This window comes from Vulpes vulpes, chromosome 13 (genome assembly GCF_048418805.1).
Source record: "Vulpes vulpes isolate BD-2025 chromosome 13, VulVul3, whole genome shotgun sequence".
Lineage (NCBI taxonomy): Eukaryota > Metazoa > Chordata > Mammalia > Carnivora > Canidae > Vulpes > Vulpes vulpes.
This window is the reverse complement of record NC_132792.1, coordinates 150,861,047-150,881,320: the sequence shown is the minus strand read 5'-3', so window position 1 is coordinate 150,881,320 and position 20,274 is coordinate 150,861,047. Positions and strand designations below refer to the sequence as shown.

Sequence of the window (20,274 nt, the reverse complement as noted above, 5' to 3'; positions counted from 1 at the left end):
TCTCTTGTTCTCTGATCTCTTTATGTACCTGACCAGGGAGCAAGCGCTTCCAAGCACAACTCCTGGCTTCTGAGGAAGCCTGGAATGTCAGCAGGCAGCTAATATGCATAATTAAGGTCATTAAATTATGAATGTGAGAACATTCGACTAGAGGATATTTGAATAATGAGATAACAGCTTTGCAAGAAGCCTGATTAGAGGGGAGAGCAGCAGCTGAGTGAGCCTAGCACAAAGGTGACGTCACAGAAGCTAGCACACAAGGCTGAAGGGGAGCATCTTTCCTCTCCCCGGGCCTCCCCTCTTCCCATCCCATCACCCAGGGCTTCCGTCTCTAGTGGCACTGGCAGCCAGGGAGGGAGGTTCTGGTAAACTCAGAGGAAGGTGTGGGGAAATTTTCTTTGGTGCATTATTATTTAATTTATCCCAAAGGTCGATGGCTTGAACAAGAGAACAATGCCTGCCTTTTTATAACAAAAGAAGGCTCTGGAACCAGCCTGGGTGAGACTGGGCCACCTTTTCCCACTTCACAGGCCTCTGCACCAATTTTGAAAGAGGGGCTGGGGTCAGATAACCTCCAGACAGTGCTCGCTGGGCAGCATCCACATCTCTAGCTGGGATGGAGATAGGAAAGAGAAGAAGGCAAAATGATTATAGTGATTAATAATTCCAGTACTTATTTATTTGGAGTTTATGACGTGCCAGGCCCTGGGTCAGAGATCTCACAGACACTATGTCCTCTCCACCACCCTGCCAAGTAGACCTCATCATCTCCCTTTTGCAGATGAGGAAACAAGCTCGGAAGGTAAACCCTGGCTTTGAGAACATCTCAAAGCCACACAGGGAATGAGTAGCTAAGGGAAGGCAAGGTGAACAGGAGAATACCTCTACTGCCTATTTTCATCCGAGGGTCTACCCCACCCGACCCTCCCTCCCAACTCCCCACACCTTCAGCCCCTTAGAGAGGCACAAGCAGGGGTAAAGAACCAGAACCAGCAGAGCAGGAAGAAAGAACCATGCTCTGAAAGCTGCCTGTGCCCCAGGGATATGGGTGTAGGTAGGTCTTCCTTCAACACACACTGAGTTAGATGAGTATCTGCAGTTGGATCTGTGAATCCCAGCTCCTCCACTTCCTAGCTGATTTGAGGCTGATTTTCTGTGCCTCTGTTTTCATACCTATAAAATAAGAATGATGGTAATAGTCCCATCTCAGAATGCTGTGATGATTAAATGAGTCAAAATGAGTTAAGACCTGGCCCATAATAAGTGTTCAATAAACTTTAGCTCTTAATATTGTCAGCAACACTGCCATTATCCTGGTTGATCCAAACATGGAAAAGCAAGACATCTGAGGTGCCCAGGTGGCTCAGACGGTTAAGTGTCTAACTCTTGATTTTGGCTCAGATCATGATCTCAGGGTTGTGAGATCAAGCCCTGCATCAAGCTCAAGTGCTGGGTATGGAGCCTGCTTAAGATTCTCTCTCTCCCTCTCCCTCTCCCTCTGCCTCTCTCTCTCCCTGCTCCCCTCTCTCTCTCAAAGAAAACAAAAATGAAAAGAAAAGAAAAAGAGAAAAAAGGAAAGACAAGACAAGACATCCTGTATGATGAGCTTCCACACTCAGAGCACCATGAGACTGACTACTCCCCGACACTGACCACGATCTAAATGTCCAATGCAGATACCTCCCCAAAGCATAGCACTGGCTCCTCTCCACAGTCAGTTATTCAGCCTTCAGTTCATGACATGTGGCCCAGAGTCCTCAGAACAGAGACTTCCACTAATAATAAACTATCCACACGGACTGGTACGAGCAAGAGAGCTCTGTGTGAGACTCATGTCTTTCATCACAGTGAAAAAAGAACAAGGTGGAACTGACCCAGCCTAGCCTTGTTCTCAGTGGGGTTCCCAAAGGGGCGGCTGTGGGGTGCTGAGGAATGCCTCAGAAGACTTAAGTGTGAGCTCTGATTCTTCTACCGAGTAGCCATGCCACATCCAGAAAACCAGTCAGCCATCCCGAGCCTCATTTCCTCACCTGTGTTACTATGAGGATTATTATGAGGATTGTACATCATGTGCACAATACACTCCATTTGCTGCAAAGCATCATAGCAATGGAGGGAACTAGAATTATTATTTTCATTCTCCTTAAATCAAAGGCACCTGCTTCAATGTAAGCTCTTACTTCCCTCCAATCTGACCTCACCTGCACACTCTTGCTCACGTTTTTGAGCACTCTTTTTCTCTTGGTTGGTTTCAAGGTCTCGAGGGAGCAGCTGGTTGAGAGGGGCAACGTGGGTGACAAATGCACAGTCAGGTCTGAACTCCCAAAGATAGAAGTCATGGGTGTTATTTTCAGCTGGCTGGTTGTGGAAAGGTGACCTCATGTGAGTCCTTTCCCTGCCCCAAGCCTCATGCTCAGCTTCTAAGCCTGGGGATTAGAAACAGTCAGGTCTCTAGGGCTGAGCTGACTGTGAAAAGCAGGTTGCTGGTTTAATACGGGGTGAGCAGCAACCATTTTTGGCTGCCAGAGCATCATGGAGGTCACGGTGATGGGGGCCCAGATAACTAGATGCTGCTGGATCAGATGTCACTGTTCAAACACCACAGCCTCCTCCCAGACTCAGGTAACACTCAGGAACACCCACTGGAGCACAGTGCTGATTGTCATTCTCCACAATGACAGTTTTGGCTCTAGTTCTTAGCAGAGTCTCAGAAAAATAAGAGATTTTCATAACCATTTCCCATGACTCCCTTCACTACACTCCTTTCACATCAAGTGAAATTCACAGAAAAGCATTTCTTATCTATAATAAAGCTGTGGATTTATGAGCTACATACCTTGCTTTTAATTTCATGCCTTCCTCATATTTGCTTTGATCCCCTCACTGATAGATTATTAAGTTGCCCTGCAAGTTTCTGAAGTGGTGGGAAAAGAGGAGTGGTTCTAGAGCATGCACTGCTTTCACACACCATGAAGGAATGATGAAATGGGCCAGAACACCTCAGATGGATGATGTGTTGATCAAATTCATGATAACTTGAGGCGAGGGAGGTAATAACCAAGAGAGTAGATTAAAGACTGCCATCCTTCAACACGGTAAAAGTACAAGCCACAACAGCAACAATAACAAACCAGGTAATTCAGACTTCCTCAAAATTTATAACTTTGTGCAAAGGACACTATCAAGAAAATGAAAAGGCAGAGGTGCCTGGGTAGCCAAGTCACTTAAGCACCCAACTCTTTATTTCAGCTCAGATCAGGATCTCAGGGTCATGAGATCAACCCCGAGTTAGGCTCCACATTCAATGAGGAGTCTGCTTGTGGTTCTCTCTCCCTCTCCCTCTGCCCCTCCTCCTGCTCACTCTAAATAAATACACAAAATCTTTAAAAAAAAAAAATGAAAGGCAACTTATAGGATAGAAGAAAATATTTGCAAATCATATATATGATAATAAAAAATCATAAAAATAAATCTAAAACTGTAACTTGGCCAAAGCTACATCTACGCACATGGAGATGAAAGGCTGGAATTTTACACACAAGGCCCAGGAACCACGTACATGATAGTGGTGCAGAGAACTAATGGCCACTTCCCAGATAAGACCTCTAAGACAGCTAGCGAGCAATAGCCTTCCGAATGCCCAGAAGTCGTAGCCAATGGGGAAAGGCTCACCCTACTGGCAGTCATGGAGTTGAGTCCAAAAAGCCAATGGCAAAAGCAAAGAATGGTAGAAATATGGTTTCTTCACGTATAGATGCTTACCAAGAACAAGCTTTGTCCATCAACACCAGCATAGGGCGAGATTCTGTAAGAGCAGGAGAGGGATAAGTACAGCAGTACACAGTGTCTTCCAGCCCAAACTCAAGAGTCTGACCCAAGAGTCAAGTGATAACCAGCAGCACGATGTGATCCTATTCTGTGGTGATGCCAGAGTTTAGCACAGGTAGGAGGAGGGCATTTCACCCACACTGAACAAAGTCTAGAGCTTCCACATGTCATTGTGGGTGACACAGAAGGAGTAACATCAGCACTTTGGTAAAGAGAAAGGTCCATAGCCCAGCAGTGTGGAGTTCACAATTGGGGAACCACTTGATGGCAGGACTGGACAGGGAAGGAAAGTGGATACCACCAGATGGAAGAAGAAGGCATCTGTGGTCACTCCTGAGTCAACATGAGATACCACTAGCATCCCTTAAACCATAAGCTGGGTCCTAATGATCTTGCTTAAAGCAACAGAAAGAGGAGTCACTGCTCTCTTCCTACTACAGTGACTTTGTTCCATGACTATATTCCCAGATTGGAGCAGCCAAGGGAAATGGGGAAACATATCTGGAGAAATGTCAAATCATAGACTTAGATCCAAAGAGCCAACTGGAAAAGCAAAAAAACATGGTTCATAGTAGAGTCTATGAAATAACTTAAGACTCTAGCTGGGTGCCAGTGAATTTTAATCAACAGTATGATGTAGTAGTCAAAAATACAAATTTGAAGTAAGAGCAATCTAGAGAGGTGTAGAGATGTGATGAGTAGTGGAAAGTACTCAAACCCTAAAGAACTGGGGTTTGAGGGATGCCTGGGTGGCTCAGTGGTTGAGCGTCTGCCTTGGGCTCAGGGCGTGATCCCGGGGTCCAGGATGGAGTCCCACATGGGGCTCCTTGTAGGGAGCCTGCTTCTCCCTCTGCCTAGGTCTCTGCCTCTCTCTGTGTGTCTCTCATGAATAAATAAATAAAATCTTAAAAAAAAAAGAACTGGGGTTTGGGGGAGACTTAAGTCCTTTTCTTGCTCTGCCATGAGCTAGCTGAGCCACTTCCCTCCAGACCTCATCTCCTCACCTTCATAAGGATGCTGTTAGGACAGGTGGTCTCTAAGACCCCTTCTCATTCTGACGCTCTTTCAGTCTAAACATGTGATTTCAAGGTGAGAGAAGCAAGATTCCTATTCAGTTCTGCTCTGACCAAACCACAGATGGAAAAAGGAGTTTAGTCCTGGGCCCCTCATGAGAGACCCAGGGATAAAGGGAGAGAAAAGAGATCATCACCAAAAAGTTCTCAGAACCACATGGAAGAAGTTGGTTTTATCCATCTTGGAGAGGTGAAGCCTCCAGGCAGATACAATGGTTCTCAAATATTTGAAGCACTGTCATGTAAAAGAAAAGCTAGATTTGTCCCATGAAGTCCCAGGAGTAAAAAAGCAAGAAAAGGGGAAGGAATCCACAGGGAGGGATAGAATTGAGCTTTATATAAAAGGGAAATCTTCTTCCTTGAACTTATCTGGAAATGGAATGGTCTCATTCCAGGGGCTTTGCAAACTTCAGGGAAAGGATCCAAGGATCTAACAGGTAGGTGACCTTGAGGACATCTTGAGGTCCTTCTCCATTCCAAATTTCCACGAAAGCCCATAACAGAATTGGAGATCTAGTTAATTATCACAAAGAATGGCCAATTCTTCACCTGTCAATACACCATTTCTAAGTGGTTGGCACACAGTAGGGGGCGAATAAATACCTGTGGAAGGAAAGGAGAGAAAGAAGCAAAGATGGAAGGTTCCAATCACAGGTTCCACCGTGTGTCCAGAAAAGCCCTTGCTAAGAAATCCTGCCTCCCCTCCACCCAGGGCGCTGGATTGCAGCCAAGGCCTCCCATGCAGGCACATTTCAGTGTAATTAAACACCTGAGTTCCCAGGAGGGACTGAATCGAAATGACAACCAGGAGAGAACCTGTGGCTTTTGCGCTTCCCCACCTTCCTGATTGCTGCTTGGCAAGGCTCATCGGACAGGCAGTCCCACAGCCCGAGAGACCCGTCACTGCGTCCTGTCCCTGCAGAGCTGCCATGGGTCTGCTGTTCTGTTTAGACGCACGTCTGTGCCCTGCTGTGTAAGGACCCGTTAGAGCTTACTGGTGGTTTTCCAACACATGCATTCTGCTTCCTTCCTACCTGACCCAGGGAGCCTTAAGAGGGGGCCCTGGCCCTCAGTTCTGCTTCATCAGTCATGATCAGGACGAGGGACCTCTCCCCTGCTCCGGCTTTGCCACCACCCCTGTTCCAGCCCATCCCCGGGGAAGAACAAAGGGGTACCCTCCGGACACAGTTAGCCCTACAAGCAGGGCACCTACAGCTCTGCACAACTCGCTGCCGACTCTTCATATATTTGATTTTCTTTTTAAGCCCCTAGCCCTTTCATTTTGCTCTTCGTACCAAGACCTCTCTCCCTGCCAAGCTTTCTTGTGGCAACAGTGGGTTTTTATCACCATGTAGCTATGATTCAGAGCCAGACCTCTAGCTGATGAGAGCTAAAATTATTCTCTCTCGCATACACACAGAGGACCACAAGGGGGAAAAGTGAAAATGGAAACATTTTTCGAGTCTGCAAAGTCACTATCCAGTGAGGATTTGCAGAGTTGGCCCTGACAGCTCCTCGTGCGTGGCATCCTCACTAGAAAATTTTCATCTTGATATTTAGTTCCACAAGCAAACCCTTAATCAAGCTCTCCCGTACGCAGGGCGTTGTGCTGTCCCTACTCCATCAGCACCTTTGCACACCTCCTCCTGCCTCTAAAGCCCCAGCCCACGCCCACCGGAGTCCCTTGCTGAGCTGCCCCACAAACGGCACAGACCAAGGGTGCTGCAAGAATGATGTCAACATCCACCAACAGGCCATCTGTGGCTCCGGGCTTGGCACCAGGCATGAACAAAGGCTCTGAAAGGGGAGACCTTTTGCTTTCGTGGACGCCACTGCATTGGTATTTTGTAGAGGAAGAAACGGGCTCGGGAATTAAGTAGCTTGGTCACTCGACTATTAAGTAAGAGAGGCAGGACTCATACCCATGCTTATCTCTTCTGCTCCCACGGCCTGCCTACGTTATAATGATCCTAGAAATGAAAATGATCTTCCTGACCCAATGTCAGATGCACGTGCAGCTTAACTGGTCTCATTAAGCAGTGGAGATGCCTCTCAGAAACCATCCTCAGTTCTGAGTTAGTCTCCTTCCTGGGGACCTAGATTGAAAAGGGGGCTATCCAGGAAAAGGGCACAGGCTTGGATGGAAATAAGCTGACCCATATCATGGCTATAGCATCTTTAGCTTAACAAAGTGAGCAATTTAATCCAGAAATCACTGACAATGTTCCCCAAGTAAAAAAAATAAAGTCTGCATTGCAATGATTTTTCTTTTTTTTTTTTTTTAAAGATTTAATTTATTTATTTGAGAGAGAAAGCAAAAGACAGACCATGAGCGGAGGGAGAGAGGTAAAGGGAGAAGCAGACTCCCCAACCAGAAGGGAGCCTGATGCGGGGCTCTGATCCCAGGACCCTGAGGTCAGGTCAGATCAGGACCTGAGCCAAAGGCAGATGCTTACCCAACTGTGCCACCAAGGCGCCCCCGCCACAATTTTTCTAAATGGCAGACTGAGTGAAATAAGTCAATCGGAGAAGGACAAACATTATATGGTCTCATTCATTTGGGGAATATTAAAAAAATAGTGAAAGGGAAAAAAGGGAAAGGAGAAAAAATGAGTGGGAAATATCAGAAAGGGAGACAGAACATGAGAGACTCCTAACTCTGGGAAACGGACTGGGGGGGGTGGAAGGGGAGGAGGGCAGGGGGTGGGGGTGACTGGGTGACGGGCACTGAGGTGGGCACTTGACGGGATGAGCACTGGGTGTTATTCTATATGTTGGCAAATTGAATACCAATAAAAAATAAATATATTTAAAAATAAATAAATAAATAAATAAAAATCATATAGAGTAAAAATAAATAAAATAAAATAAAATAAAATAATAAAATAAAATAAAATAAAATAAAATAAAATAAAATAAAATAAAATAAAATAAAATAAATGGCAGACTGAAAGATTGAGATCTGGGTGTTCAAGAAATTCAGTAAATTAGCCTCACTGCGACTTGTCACCATCCCTGTCTCTTGGCACATGATGGATGGTGGGAGACGGTCCCAGAGCACTCACAGGAAGGGGACTGAGACGCTGAGGAGCCAGGAGGCACAGAGCGGGCACTCGGCCCCTCTGGGATTAGCACATCTTTCTTTCTGCTGTCCTGTTTGGCAGGAAGGGATGGTGGCTGCTTTCTCGGGAGCCTTCTGCTCCAGGTTACGTCACTGCTGTCCTCAGGGCCATCTTCCCCCACTGACGGTGACCAGGTTGGCAGCACAGGTGGAGGACAGTGAGTTGGGAGCCAGAGATCTGGGTTTGAATTCTGACTCCACCCATCACAAGAGGCTGAGCCAGGGAAACACCACTGACCTCTCTGAGCTTCAGCTTCCTCACCCCTAAAACTGGGGCGGTAACACTGGTGGTGCAAGAGTGCTCGGACAGTTCATGGAGAGTGTCCACAGTGACCTACACACAGAACATGCTGCTCAGCTAATTGTTAGTACCCTTCTTACCTGTCCATCTTTGTGAGCCCTGCGTATCCTACCGACTAGTCACCGGCCAGGAAGATTCTCTTCTTCAATGCCACTCTCCTCTCCGCTTTACAAACAAGATCACTGCCCTCCCCAGAAGCCTGGAAGCAGGAACTGGCTCTGCTGCTCTTCCGTGAACATCTACAGTGGTCACAATCCCACCCCTCCCTCCTCATCTGTGGTTTCCGTGACAGTCACAGTCTAGAAGTTGATGATCCTTCCTCGGACTATCATCAGAAGGTCCCCAGCAGCCTAGCACTAGGTCACAGTCCTCGTCTATGGCGTTGTATGGATAGTCCCCTCACTTCGTCTCATCACAGAGGCATTTTATCAACTCATGTCATCACAAGAAGGGTAATGTGAGCGCAGTACAGTAAGATACTCTGAGAGAGACGGAGAGAGACCACATTCACGTAACTTTTATTCCAACATGTTGCTATAATTGTTCTATTTTATTATTAGTTGTTGTCAATCTCTTACTGTGCCTAATTTAGAAATTAAGCTTTATCATAAGTTTTTGTGGGAAAAAAATACAGTACACATAGGGCTTGGTACCATCTGTGGTTTAAGGCATCCGCTAGGGGTCTTGGAAGGCATCTTCTGCGGTAACAGGGGGGAAGAAGGGGGAACTACTATATTACTTTCCAGCTTCACGTGGACTCTCCTGCTTGCATGTGTATTTCCCAAACTAGATTATAAGCAAATTGAGGAAGGCCTGTCTCCCCAGGGCTCTTCCCAAATAAATGGGATATGAACTCCCTGTCCTTCTCCCAGGTGACAGGCCCCAACCCATGTTCCCATAACAACCCTTCCTCAGCAGAGACTCCGTTCACTTCACAGCAACTTCTTACTTCTCATCCGGCTCCCCCAGCAGACCATAAGCAAGGTGAGGGCAGAGCCTGCATCAGTCCATTCACTGCTCCATCCTCAGCACTTACGAAATGCCTGGCACACAGCAGATGCCAAAAAATTGTCTGTTCGATGAACAAAGGGGTACCCAGGTAAACTGCTGATGGATTGGGGTTCCAGGTCACTCTAACATTTGTTTTCTTGGGGACCACAGTTCATATTTCCCTGCTGGGCGTTCCTCCTCTCACCGGCTTTAGAGAATGAAAGGAAAATCATGTGCTCCTCTGTATGATTTCTCTCTAGCTGCCTGAAGTGGAGTCATCAGCCCAGCAGTTAAGAGCCACAATAAAGGCTTGATAAAAAGCAGCCAGAGTTGTGAAATGTGGTGAATCAAGTTCCTTTGCTGAAAACGCAATGGTAGCCTTACCCATTCTTCACCCACCTACACCTCTTCTCATCAAGCTTTGAGGACTTCCCGTCAAGGGCCCAGCTGCTCTAACTTGTGACCCGTGTCTACCAATACCAGCAGTTAGCATGTAGAAGGGGAGGCAATGAGCCGAGAGCGATCACCCCGGCTGGAGCCCGGCTCTGCTTCTAACTGGCTGTGTGACCACCAGCAAGTGACTCTACGATTTCCTTATCCAAAAAGTGGAGGAAATGCTATCTGTCCCGTGGAACATAGAGCATTGCAAAGGCCACGACAGACGTAGAAGCAAAAGACTTGATCAGAAGGGCAGCCAGCTGGCTCAACTGGTTAAGTGTCCAACTCTTGATTTCAGACTCAAATTGTGATCTCAGGGATGTGGGATCAAGTCCCAAGTCTGGCTCCATGCTCAGCATGGATTCTCTCTTTCCCTCTCCCTCTGCCCTTGCCCCCATCTTCTTCTTCTTCTCTCTCTCTCCTTCTCTAAAAAAACAAACAAACTAGATTATAGAAACAGCTCCACTTGACAATTTTCACTTGGATGGAAACTGTATTTTTAAAAAGAAAGAAATTTTGCAAATGATGTGGGTATCTATAAGGTCTGAAACAATATCCCTCCCCCGGTTGGCTTCCCACTGGCAGCAGTCCCTAGGACTTCTGCTTAAATTCTGCCCAGTGCAATAATCCAGCTACAAACAAGGATAATATCTTCCCACAACACACGTAATCAGATATCTTGTCACTATAATTATAATTCAAAATAACAGAGAAGGAATCCAGGGAAAGCACCCCCTCTCTGCAATCCTTCCATGGCCCCCCCCCCCCCAGCTCTTTTTTCCCTGCCTCCCAACACCACACACACCACAGGGAACATTTTCTGCTCCCATATTCCAAAATAATCAGCAACAGAAGCAACAAAACAAAGTGAAACTTTGATGTTAGATAAAACTGGGTTCAAAACTCAGTGCGGCCCCTCTTAACCTGTGATCTCATTACTTCCTGTCTCTGAGCTTAATATTCTTAGCTGCAAAACAGGGATAATAAAACCTATTTATGAAGTTACTAATTGAGAGAAAGTTCCCGGGGAGCCCCGGTGGTGCAGTGGTTTAGCGCCGCCTGCAGCCCAGGGTGTGATCCTGGAGACCCTGGATCGAGTCCCACATCGGGCTCCCCGCGTGGTGCATGCTTCTCCCTCTGCCTGTGTCTCTGCCTCTCTCTCTCTCTCTCTCTCTGTGTGTGTGTGTGTGTGTGTGTGTGTTATGAATAAATAAATAAAAATCTTAAAAAAAAAATAAGAGAAAGTTCCCAGGGATGCCTGGGTGGCTCAGTGGTTGGGCATCTGCCTTCGGCTCAGGTCATGATCCAAGGGTCCTGGGATCGAGTTCCCCATCAAGCTCCCCACAGGGAGTCTGCTTCTCCCTCTGCCTATGTCTCTGCCTCTTTTTGTGTCTCTCATGAACAAATAAATAAATAAATCTTTTAAAAAGAGAGAGAGAGAGAAAGTTCCCAGCATGACACCTGGCACACTTCAGGTGCTCAGGGCACCAGTGTTTCTAGCCTCTTCTCTCCTTCTCCAGGGGGTACTCACTCCTCAGGGTACTGTTTCTTGCCCAGTGAAGACCCTTCCAGTCTGGTCTGGATAGAATGCCCAGGAGGCCCTCCAGTCACACAAAATCAATCACTTTCTCCTTTTTAAAGAGCTTCCTCTAACTTGTTCTGAAGCCAGAACAAATTTTTTTTTAAAAGAAGTTTTATAGCTAAAGAAACTCACTTCCAGACACACAGATTTTAGTGACCTGCACTTAAACAGTGCAATGCACCTGATACTCTGAGCTAGTTCAAATTCTCAAAGTAGAACACACCCAAGGAACTAACCAATGGTTGAGAAACATCACTGTTTGGTGAGCCCAAGAAATGTGCAGAAAGAGAAGGACCAGAGGTGCCAGGCAGAGAACAACCAGTGTTTGAGCACCCTGTGTGGGAAGCGCTGTGCTAGGGATGAGGAGGCATCATTTCATTTTCTCATCTCCCAACTTGGTTAGGGGAGGACCTGGGGCCTCCATTTTCAGGTAAGGAACCTGCAAAGGTGAAAGCACTAATGAGGAGTAGAGGTGGGTCTGAAAACCAGAACTGCTCAACTCCAAAGCTCATATTCTTTCCCATGTTCAAAGCATATACCCAGGCACATAGGAGAAGAGGAAGGGCATGGAGAGACACAGGCCCTGCCTTCCAGAAGCCTAGAGTTTCAGGGGAGGTAACAAAATATACACGAGGCCGGAAAGATTACTGGGAAGTCCTAAGAACATTTAAAAAGCAGTGTAAGGTCTAAGTGCAGGTGAATAAACCCAAAGCAGAGTCCATTAGCCTTCAGAGTATAAAGATAGCTAAGGGTTGAAAACCAGGAGGGAGTAACCAAAGAGAGTTTTCTAGAAGAGGGGAGAAGGGGATATAGAAGATAGACAATAGCTTTAGGTCATGCCAGAGATGGGATACCCATGTGAACTGCACAGCAGCAGGCAGATATTTTTTTTTAATCAGGCTCTAGAGAAAAAAATAATGTTTTGGGGGCAGCCCAGGTGGCTCAGTGGTTTAGCGCCGCCTTCAGCCCAGGGCGTGATCCTGGCTGGGATCCAGACCTGGGATCGAGTCCCACATCGGGCTCGCAGCATGAAGCCTGCTTCTCCCTCCCTCCCTCTCTCTCTCTCTCTCTCTCTCTCATGAATAAATAAATAAAATCTTTAAAAAAAATAATAATGTTTTGCTGGCTAGGAAAAAACCTCAGAGAATAAAAAAAGACTAGTTCCCTCTCCCATAGTATTCTGGACAATGCCTTATTTCCCAGATCAACATAAACCAAAGACAAAACTAAGCAGCTCCTGAGAAGGGAGGAACAATTATTTATTTTTTTACCTAAGAAAAGGAAAGAAAAAAATTCACTGGGAAAAGCAAGAAACAATTGCTGTTACTAACAACAACAAAATCACCACATTTGAATGTAAAATTTTCAGCTCTTCCAAAGAGCTATCCTACATCACGACCTCATTTAGTTCTAAGGAGATATAAGAAGTCTCTCTTACTCCCAATCTGCAGAAATTAAAGGGTACGACCCAAAGCACGGAGCTGATCCAGGACTTGGACCAAGGTCTCTCGACTAGCAATTGGGGGATAAAGCTCCAACCGGGGATGCCTCTGATGTTTGCTGGTATCTACTGAAGGGAGAATGAGAAGAGGGAAGAAAGGTGAGGCAGACAGACTTCGTGGCTTCACTCTCCAACAGCTGCTCTCTTTGTCTATATTATGGTATTTTGCCACCTGAGCACATGACCACCCAGAATAAAGACCAGATTTCCCAACCTCCTTTGCAGCTAGGTGTGGCCAGATTACTAGTTCCAGCCAATGAGAGAGGAACCCGGATAATACAGTTCAACTTCCTAGTCTTTCCTCTTCCCTTCTTTTCACTTTCTGGAAAAAGAACATATGGCTGAAGCCAGAACAACCATATGGGATCCCGATATGGAAGTCATGTGCTAAAGACACCAGGGAAGCCTGGGTCTCTGGTGATTGCAAAGCAGCCAGACCCCCCCTAAACTTGGAGGAAATATATCCCTTGTTGATGCTGCTATTACTCTCTGTTTCTGTCCAGCAGCAGAACCCATATCCTAACTAATAAAGCTTTGTCAATGGCACTAAAGACCACTTCCAAAACTCTACAGCCTCCTCGACTGTTCGGAATCAACAAATCCATAAATATTTATTAAGAGTCTACTGTGTGTTTAAAGTCTCCTAAGAGTGTACTTACAGCCTCCTGGGAGACGTGTACCATATTATTTCTGAAAAAAAAAAAAAAACACAATATTGGTATAGAATGCAGAAAAGCACCTTCAACAAAGGTGTAACGGAAAGAAGTAAGAAATGTTTGAAAAAGATCATGAAGGAGGCAGAGAAAGTCCCTATTTGCTTGCAGATACCAATTTAACCTGAAAGGAAGCCACAAAGCATGCCGCAGGTGAGTGAGGTAGTGGAGTCGAATGTCCAGGTGTGCAGGTGTCTGGTGTCCCTTCCCCAGGAGAGAAGGTGATGTATGGAAGCCACCAGCAGTGAGCCCAGTTACTCCTGGGCTCAGGGGGAGCTTTACAGAAGCAGTGACCAGGATGAGATCTGCACCAGCAGAAGAACTAGAAGAAGGGCTGTTGTGGGCTTAATAGAGGCTCAGAGGGTCCCTTCAGCACTAACATTTTGCTGTTGTTTCAAGGACTTGAGGTAGGGGAAGACTGGCAAGAGAGAAATGAATCCAAAGAGGCAGGTGTGCGGTGCTGAGGTGGGAGACCAAAGTTCAGCTTGTGGGGTAGAGAGTGTCTGGAGTAGGAGTACAATGTCTAGACCCCCTGCCATTATCAGAGGGAAAGGAAATGAATGTGGCTTAATTATAATGACAGGATGACAGCAATGACATTATAAGGAAAGAATCAGAAAAGCACAAAGCCCATATTAGGAGAATGGGAACTGTCTCCTCACTGACAAATTCTCCCTGGAGAGCTCCCCAAGACAGGGTCATGTCCCTAGTGTGAGACATCCCAGATAAAGAGACTCTTTCCTCCTGACAACCCCTCCTTCTTTGAGGGATCCCTCAGACGCCTGGGCAAGGTTTGGCCCCCAGTGGCAGCTCTATCTCTAGGCCTTGGTCAGTGGCTTATGGGCGATGGGAGCTGTCTCTGTCCTTCCCACTGCCCCTATCCCCTTCGGACCTTGGATTCCCTGAAAATGCCACTCACAGCACTCGTGTCCCTAGCACACAGCTGGGGGGTGTATTAGGCAGGCACTCAGTATGTGCTTGCTGAATGGGGGACATCGTCTCCCAGGTCTCATGCAGGGGGCTAGGGTGGCCTTGTGCTCCTCTCAGCACCACCAGCACATAGGAGATGTACAAAAAGACGTAAGGAGCCCATTCACCACACCTCATGGTGAGCCCCTGCATGAAACCAAAGACCCACATATGAGGAAGGCAGGGAGATCAGGGTGGAGGTGCCTTGCCCTGGCCCGGGTCAGATGCCAGAATTGAAATGAGACATCATAGATTGCCCACATCTACAACTAATCACAAAAATTCATTCTAGCCAATAGTTTTCACCTCTTCCTATTTTTTTTAAAGATTTTTATTTATTTGAGAGGGGGCACAGAGAGAGAGACAGAGAGAGAGAGAGAGAGAGAGAGAGAGAGAATCTCAAGTACTGAGCTAAGAGCCCAGCACAGGGCTCAATCTCACAACCCTGAGATCAGGACATAAGCTGAAACCAAGACTCAGACGCTTAACTGACTGAGCCCCCAGGACCTCTGCAACTTTTTATCAGAACCAAGAAAGGTGTGTAAGCTTGAAAACAGTTTTTCTGTTTCCTGGCATTCTCTGGGGACCTGACCAGATCATAATGAGATACTCAATGCCAGAGAGTAGAGATGAGAAGCAACAGAAGGCTTCTAGATCATCTATATTATGGTTAATACGATGCCATAGAATAGCCAAGAAATATTATTACCAACACATGTAAAACTCAAAGCAAAGAAGAAACTTCACAAAGTAACCATTATTTCAAAAGCTCATTGGCTTTTGTGTCTCTCTCTACTCTTTAAGGACTGCTCGGCCCGAGTGCCAGGGTGACTGGAAAGGGAGCAGCATGACCTCTTGTCCACAAAGGGGTCATTTGATGTTGACCACAGCAAATGCAGGCTTTGGTCAACATCCCCCACCACCAGAGATCCCAGTTCTGGCATCGGCCCACCCCCGTGCGCCATGCAGTAAAGATGTAAGCACACACACGAGCACACACAAGGCAAAGCAAGATAAAAGAGAATCCCATAAATCCAATAAGACATCAGCAGTTGTCCTGAACAAAGGTTGTTCCGAATGTGAGTTTACAAGGATAATTGCCACCACATTACACAGAGCGCAATAACTTTGTTGTTAGCACAACAATTTGTCAGACATGTCACCCAGAAAGTAGAACAGCTGTAACTGCAAGTGACAGATTGATGAAAAATGGCTGATTTCCAAAGCACCTGGTCCCCCGAGTCTGTATCGTAATCTTGTTCTTAAATTAAAACAACAACAAGCATACAAAACTTTCCACTGCAGAAACTGTTGGCTTGTTAAGATTTACGGAGAGGATTTTCAAGGTGTCAATGAGTCAGGGCCAGAGGCTGGCAGTGTGTGTTCTCAGACCACTGGACCACAGGTGGGCTCCATGGGAAGGGCCTGGCTTTTAACTGAGGGGGACCTGGATCCAGATCCTGTCTCTCCCACTTACCAGCCCCACGTTCTTGGGAAGGAATTTGCCTTTCCTGAGTCCATTTCCTTACAAGATGCAGATAATAATCTCTAAAGTACAGAGTTGTTATGAGCAGCAGAAATCACGTATGGAGCGTTCATCACAGCACCTGGCACATAACAAGTGTTCGGGAAATGGGGTTACAGTTGAGGAGACTTGCCTACACAAACATCACACTTGGTTGCATAATGGAGAGGTGACTGCCTGTGTATCATTACACTTTTTTAAAAAAGAAATGGAACTATCATAAAGCTCTGAGAAGATGGAAAGAGAAAAGAGGTGATAATAATTGTTTGAGGTTTTCCTTGGAGACTATACCCAGGAAATCATACTCTTCATAGAAGAACGATTTTGGAAAAAACAAACTGCTTATCTTTTTTTTTTCTTTTTTAAGATTTTATTTATCTATTTGAGAGAAAGAGGGAAAGGAGGTGAGAGCACGAGTGGGGGAAGGGCAGAGGGAGAAGGACAAGCAGATCCTGCTGAGCACAGAGCCTAACGTAGGGCTTGATCCCACAACCCTGAAATTGTGACCTGAGCCTAAATCAAGGGTCAGATGTTCAATCGACTGAACCACCCAAGCACCCTGCTTAGCTTTATCATATGCCACCAGAACCATTCTCTTTCTTCTTTTCTTCCAAGTTAAAAAGTTGCAACACAGTCTCCTTATATCTACGAGCCTTTGGAGGACCCGTGACATGGGGCCCATCTTTTAACTGCCCACTCTTAGCAAATTTCCTGTCATGGATATAAGGAGGTATTTCGATTGGCAGAAAGAACGTCTCATCTCCCCCTTTTAGAGGCAGAACTTGGGCCCAGAGCACGACACACCTGGTTGCTTACCTGGTACCCCAAGGCTCTCAAAAATGCTGCAAGCACCACCTAGAAAACTAGTGCTGTTAAGGCTAAAATAGTCCTAGAAGAGCCAAGGTCTTAAATCCTTTTACAAGACAGGAGAAAGCACCTCAAGTTCTAATTAAGCTGAAGCAATTAGCCACCCACAGATACTTAACACTGCTTCCCATGGTCAGGCAATCATCTCTATTAAGACCCATTTTAAAGTAAGAAGCAAACCCAAAAGCTCCATGGGCGCACGCTTGCCACAAATCAATTATACCTAGACACATTGAGTAAATATTCAGAGGCAAGCTCTGCACCTTGCAAAGAGGACATGGGCTATGGAAGAACCACACCAGACACGATGAGATAGTTGCAGAAAAGGAGGCAAGCAGCAAATGTGACCATTTGGGGTCACAAAGCCCATTTGCAGAGGGGGCCGATGGATCCCTGGTGGGTCGGACCAAGCAAGAGAAACTGACACCTCAGGTTTCCTGGTCTTAGAATTCCCTGGTCGGTATAACAACTGATGTGCCAGCTCCACTCTGAAGGAGCACATGGAGCGTAACAGTCTCTGGCTGCTGTAACCAGAGCCCAGCTTCGTCGTGTGACCAGACTCCTGTCCACACTGATGCTTCATGGGAGAACTGTCCTCACCCATGTCACCATTTGTCATTGAAGTGCCAAGAGGGTACACTTGGCGGGTTCACCATGAGCCCAAGCCATTTGAATTCCTATGCTTTCCCCAGCCCAGTTAGGTCTACTTCTCCCTACAACTCCCTTCAGTGAAGAGAGTTCACTGTTCCCAGCCCAAGGCTGTCCCCAGTCCCAGCATTAGCAACAGCTACACGATGGTCAATGGGTAAGTGACAGATTTAGGCACCTTCCTCAAAAACTAAGGTTATTTTTGTTTTTCAGTCCAGTCGAATTAATCCAATAACTCATTACTTCTCAACTGAACAAGAGCCTTTTTATCCTGTGTGGGTTTGGCAGGGGGAGGGTTTGTATTGTTTTTTAGGATTTGGGAAATTTCTTAATCATAAAGCAGATATCAAAAATGTATGAAAAATAGAAAATGCCTTAAAAATATTCCTGGGAGCCACATTAAGAAATTAAAAAGAAACATGAAATTCATTAAAATATTTCACTTCACCCACTATATAAAAATATTATCATTTCAACATATAATCAATATAAAAGATAATAAATGAGATATCACACACGCTTCTTTTTCTTATATTCTTTTTCTGGTACCATATGAGACTGCGCAGATCTAGAGCTGTGTTCAAATTGACACCAAAAGACTTTCACAAGTCACTGTTCTAAAAGCAAGCAGGTTTATCAAATTGTATATGCAGCATCTCATTCCAACTTTGTAAAAATCTGTATCTATGCGTCCAGATATGGATAGAAAGTAACCTATAAGGGAGAGGCCAAGGGTAATAAGTAGTTATTCTGAGTAGACAGACTTATGGTTGGTCTTGATTTTCTACTTTGTGCTCTTTTGTATTTTCTAAATTTCTTTGCAGTAAACAGATAATGCTTTAATTATCAGGAAAACTATAAAGCTCATCTTAAAAAAAAAAAAAAAAGCCCTTCTTATTCTAAGTTATTATACCCCCTGATCCTGCTAGCATTGCAACCATCACCCTACTCCCAGCCAAGGGAAGGGATGTCCAGTTAGCCTCTTGCCCATCACCCACACAGCCCCAGCAACTGCCATACTTACAGCCAATCATCATGATGGCCACCGCAAAGATTTTCTCGATGTCTGTGGATGGGGCAATGTTGCCAAAGCCCACGCTGGTAAGGCTGGTCATAGTGAAATACAACGAGGAGATATAGACGGAATTCTTGCTGGGACCACCTTCCCACTTCCCTGAGCCAGACCCGTTAAACTGGTAAGGGGTGCCAATGTCCATCGCCAGTTGGTAGAGCCAGCTGTTGTTGCGGATGGTCTTGGTGTCCTCATCAAAGATCTCGTAGTCCCCGATACTGTACCAAATGCAGGCCATCCAGTGAGCAGCTAGCCCAAACACACACACCAGCAGGACCAGCACAGCAGCTCCGTATTCAATGTAGTGGTCCAGCTTACGGGCCACTCGCCCCAGACGAAGCAGCCGAACGACCTTCAGTGAGCTAAACAAGCTGCTGATGCCCTGGGAGAAAGAGGAGCAGAGCGTCAGGGCCAAGAACCAAAGATACTACCACTCCTTGCCTCCTCCCCACCTGAGCCGTTTCCTTCAATATAGGGCATTTCCACAAGATGCAATATTATGCAACCCTTTAAAAATGTTTTAAAATAAATCATGATATGGAGAAGTGCTCATACATATTTGTATAGTTACAATATAATTAGAATTTTACTCCAAGGTATATGAAGGGAAGACTTCCGCTTGCTTTTTCCTACTTCCATTATAAAGTAGATGACAAAACAAAGAAAGCAAAATTAGAATTTTATTCCAATTGTGATGAGTATACAAATATATATGAGCGTTTTTCATATCGTTACTATTTTAAAACAATTTTAAGGGTTATGTAATATTTCATATTAAGTAATATGAAATATTTTAAGAGTTGTATAATATTTATTTCATATCGTATAATATTTTATTCTAATTGTATTGTACATAAGTATACAGGTATTTATGTGTTCAAAAAATGGCTAGGAAACACATGGAGAGAAATGTGAAATACTGACAGCGGTTAGCAATGCATTATAGAGTTACAGAATTACAGCCAATTTTTTTGTTATATTTGTATTTTTGTTACACTGAATATATTAACTTAATTTCTATAATTAAACGTATTACTTTTATAGTTAGAAAAATATATATATTTGTAAAAAACACAGTTTTTTTAAAAAGGATAAAAATGAACTAAAGAGACAGCTGAGAAGAATAAAGAACTAAGATTCTGTTTTCTCAGGAAAGTTGCAAATTCTTTGAAGCTACATCACTCCTGTCAGCCCAGGGATTATACAATCAGACACCATATTTTTAAACACAATCAATCAAGGAACCTCAGGGATAGAAGGAAGCTTTTGATTTCAGTGAGTCAAAGCCTCTTGCCATCCTGCAAACCCTGCCAGGGCAGATCTCTTCTCCAAATAGTGCTTCTCTCAGGGAATAGTAGTAGTAAAAAGAACATCAGAGTAGAAATCTGGATAACAAGGTTTGAGACCCAAGTAAACCACTAACTTGCTATGTGAATTTGGACAATTCGATTGTCTCATCCAGACAATGAGGGAAGTAGACTAGAGGAAATACTAACATCACAGAATCCACTGCATTCAAAGTCCTAAAATTCCTATTTCAAAGTGGTTCCCAGGTGTAGGGAAGAGAGATTTCCATTTGCTTTTCCTACTTCCATTAAAAAGCAAATAAACAAGCAAACAAAATAGAGACGTTTCTTTGTACCACA

General features: G+C 45.2%; 1 protein-coding gene across 2 annotated transcripts in view; it reads right to left on the bottom strand.

The window, feature by feature from the left end:
* KCNH1 (potassium voltage-gated channel subfamily H member 1) overlaps nt 1-20,274 on the bottom strand; it is a 367,276-nt gene that overhangs the window by 196,917 nt on the left and 150,085 nt on the right. For both annotated transcript variants that reach the window (XM_072733343.1, XM_072733344.1), the window contains exon 7: nt 18,581-19,010. In XM_072733343.1, coding sequence (XP_072589444.1) covers nt 18,581-19,010 — 430 coding nt within the window. The remainder of the gene's footprint in view (nt 1-18,580; nt 19,011-20,274) is intronic.